This window comes from Pararge aegeria, chromosome 21 (genome assembly GCF_905163445.1).
Source record: "Pararge aegeria chromosome 21, ilParAegt1.1, whole genome shotgun sequence".
Classification (NCBI taxonomy): Eukaryota; Metazoa; Arthropoda; class Insecta; order Lepidoptera; family Nymphalidae; genus Pararge; species Pararge aegeria.
The window spans coordinates 8,841,917-8,845,071 of record NC_053200.1 but is presented as its reverse complement, the minus strand read 5'-3'; the positions used below and the strand labels follow the sequence as shown (position 1 = coordinate 8,845,071).

General features: G+C 33.4%; 1 protein-coding gene across 1 annotated transcript; it reads right to left on the bottom strand.

The window, feature by feature from the left end:
- Positions 1-2,751, bottom strand: LOC120633432. The gene is made up of 3 exons (XM_039903640.1): positions 2,542-2,751; positions 1,220-1,418; positions 1-293 (listed from the first exon to the last, which is right to left on the bottom strand). The coding sequence occupies exons 1-3, from the start codon at positions 2,749-2,751 to the stop codon at positions 1-3; spliced, it is 702 nt and encodes a 233-aa protein (XP_039759574.1).
- Positions 2,752-3,155: the final 404 nt, after the last annotated feature.

Below are 3,155 nucleotides of genomic sequence, written 5' to 3'. Positions count from 1 at the left end.
CTACGCTAACATCCTACGTACATTCATAATTGGTGAAGCTAAAATTAATATTAATGATATAATAGTAAGAGCTATGAATAAATTATGATTTGTGTTACCTAAATGCTTTTTTTTAGAAATCTCTTCAGTAATTGGAAATGATGCCATAGACAAAAATGCAAACACTATTGTTAAACTGCCGAGTATAGCGTGGGCAATTCTAATAAACTTATTGTTTATGGAAATTTTTGTTGAATATAAGTTGACGACTCCGCCGATCAGGCTTAGGATCGTGAATATCATCGCAATGTAACCTGAAATAGAGAAGATAACTTTAGGATTGCGATTAATTTTGATTCTGATATGATTGAATTATTGCACTTAGGTAGTACTTACACTTAGGTACTCTTAAATTTTTAAGTAACAATTTTAGTTGGTGTTATAAAAAAGAAATTAATGTTCTCAAGACCTTGGAAGACTTTACTTCCAAATTGCATTTCGTGGTGGACTACGGCTTAAACACCTCTCATTCTGAGAGGAGACTTGTCTTGTGCTCTTTAGTGGGGCGGCAATGGGTTGATGATGATAAAAAGAAAACCCAGTTAAGTTTGTTGTGAATTCTAAAAAAAAGTCTACAACAAAATTTTACAACAAACACACGACAAACGCGCCCTAATTAATCTAAAATGCTTTAGTTTTAAGTTCACGAATGTAGTTAACACCAACATCTCAAAATTGTTAAATTTGTTACTACAGTCTTAAAATTAAGACGCATCAAAATATACTTCTATAGGCTTATTCGATAAAGATTTAATTCGATTTAGATTTATTCAAAAAAACTAATTAATGAATAATATGATACTTAATTTGCTCCTATACACGATAATCAAATAAATCTGTATCATGTAATTAGTTTATTTTTACAGTTCCGTAGTATATGTAAGTTTGTCTCAATACTCAAGAACCAACCCAACCGGAGAATTAAATTCAGAACATTAAAATCCGTACTTGAACACGCTAACTACTAGACCAATGAGAAAATAAACCCGAGCCATTAAATAATAGATTTATAAAACTTTTATCATGTTCTCTTTCGCACATATGAAATTTGAAAATGAAAATTCTACGTACGTAATTTGTGAGAAAGAGACATTTGCCGCCTTTTTATATCTATTCTTTAATGGCGCAGGTTATAAGAATACGCAGTGGTATTTTTTAAAGATTAAAACAAGTAACGTACCGAATATACTATGAAAATTACTGAAGTTTTGATGCGGTCCCTTCGTTAATATCATTCTGAGACAACCCGTTATGCCTAGGATGGAACCGATTATCTGCAGAATGTAGTGCACAGCTCTCTTGTTGTTGCAACTAAAAGCTCGGGCCCAACCTGTGTTTATGTTGACGCTATGTATGGCTTGGACCATTAGAATAATGTACTGAAAATTATCAAATGACAATAATTATTTCCTGCTACAATTTTTTTTTTTTGTAATCACATACTATAGTGATAAGTAATGATGTGGACCGGGCCAACCTTTTATAAGTATGACAGTAATAATATTGTTTAAGACCCATACCCCTAAAAGGTTTTCACACGGCATCGTACTGGAACGCTAAATCGCTTGCAGGCACGTCTTTGTCGCTAGGGTGTTTCCTGGATGGATGAAACCCAGAACGTCCCGCTTATAAAATGAAAGAGCTCCGCCAAGTCACAAAGTTTTTGTATTTCTACTTTATAAAGCGCCTTTCCACTGGGCTTAGTTGGCTCTTTTATATCATCAAATAATTACAAATTTTGACATAATAATCAATTAATCTAGCTATAGAGATCTAGAGGCTATCGGTCGTTAAAGGATATGCCAAAACCTAAACAACATGTCTGTCTCCAAGGTTGTAGAGTAACGTGAAATAAGGGCTAGGAGAAGAGAAGAAACCAGCTCGTGAGAAGTGGAAAAGCCGTTTCCAAGTAACCTTAAAATTTGTCAATTATCACAAAGAAAGATAATAAAACATCTGGCTACTTTTGTAAAAGATTTACTTACATTTTCTTGCTCATTATTGTTATATTGGCGAAAGTTTTGTAGTGCATTGCGCTAACGGAAGGCCACTCAGATTGTGTTGGGACTTAGTGCCTCTTAGGAACGATATTAATAGGTCGAGGGAGTGGAATTGCAAATAAGGTTATTACGTTGGTTCCACTATCCAAGACTGTTACTGTATCTAATGAGGGTTTCATATAACTGTTTCCACCATCTTAGAGCAGGTTGCACTCAAAGGCTATCATAAATAGACTGATAAACACTTTATTGCACACAAAAACATTTAAAAATATTCTATGGTTCCGAGCTTCGAGCCCCCTTTGGTAGAACATTCTATAACAGAATAGCTATAACTGTAAATGACTTCGCGTAAAACTTTCCCGGATATAATTCCGGCTATCATATTGTAGTGGATTAAAAAAAAATAATCTAAGTACATGATTTGATTTTATTTTTCATTCGGTAACACTTTACACCAATCAATTGTTGGTTAAAAATATAAAATAGCGCTTGAACTTACCCCAAATACACATAAATAAATATGTTGTGAAACAATTAAACTTTTTGGTGAGGACAATAAATTAGCGTAAACAAATGCATTCATTGCCACTGCACCAAGTAAAAGATTTGTTATTGTGTTCGTCAAGTTAAGAATCGTGAACATAAATGGAGATTCGTTTTGTAATTGTAAATTGTAATTCCTAATTGTTCCCGGAGGTAAAGACACCATGTTGATATTTATCTCACGTCTGTTTCAGAAGAGTTTTTATGGAAATGGATACATTTTTCATGATAAAAAACTGTTTACAACTAATGATATGCTATCAAAATTTTCAGATAAAAGTATAACGAGAAAATATCAGATATGACTTAGCTTTGGCCTGCATCTCCGTCCGCATATCTATATTTATTTTATCTAGGATAAAAGTAGCATATTTTAAGGACCTGACACTTAAGCTTTGGGTTGATTGAAACAGCAGCAGCAGCAGCACTATGTTGGATATGTTCCATGATTAAATGATACTCAGGTAACCCGTAACCACAGCATGCAAATAAATAGTCTTAAACTAGCTATTCAATGTATAAAATTTCATTCAGCTCGTCAAAACCATTCATACCGCTATTTTATGTTAC

Bases quoted from the DNA above. Each gene is read 5' to 3' on its own strand.
- LOC120633432 (XM_039903640.1), bottom strand. From the start codon at position 2,751: ATGGTGTCTTTACCTCCGGGAACAATTAGGAATTACAATTTACAATTA. The intron at 1,419-2,541 runs GTAAGTTCAAGC...GATAATTTTCAG, and splicing joins TTTATTTATGTGTATTTGGG to TACATTATTCTAATGGTCCA. The intron at 294-1,219 runs GTACGTTACTTG...TCTCTATTTCAG, and splicing joins TAATTTTCATAGTATATTCG to GTTACATTGCGATGATATTC.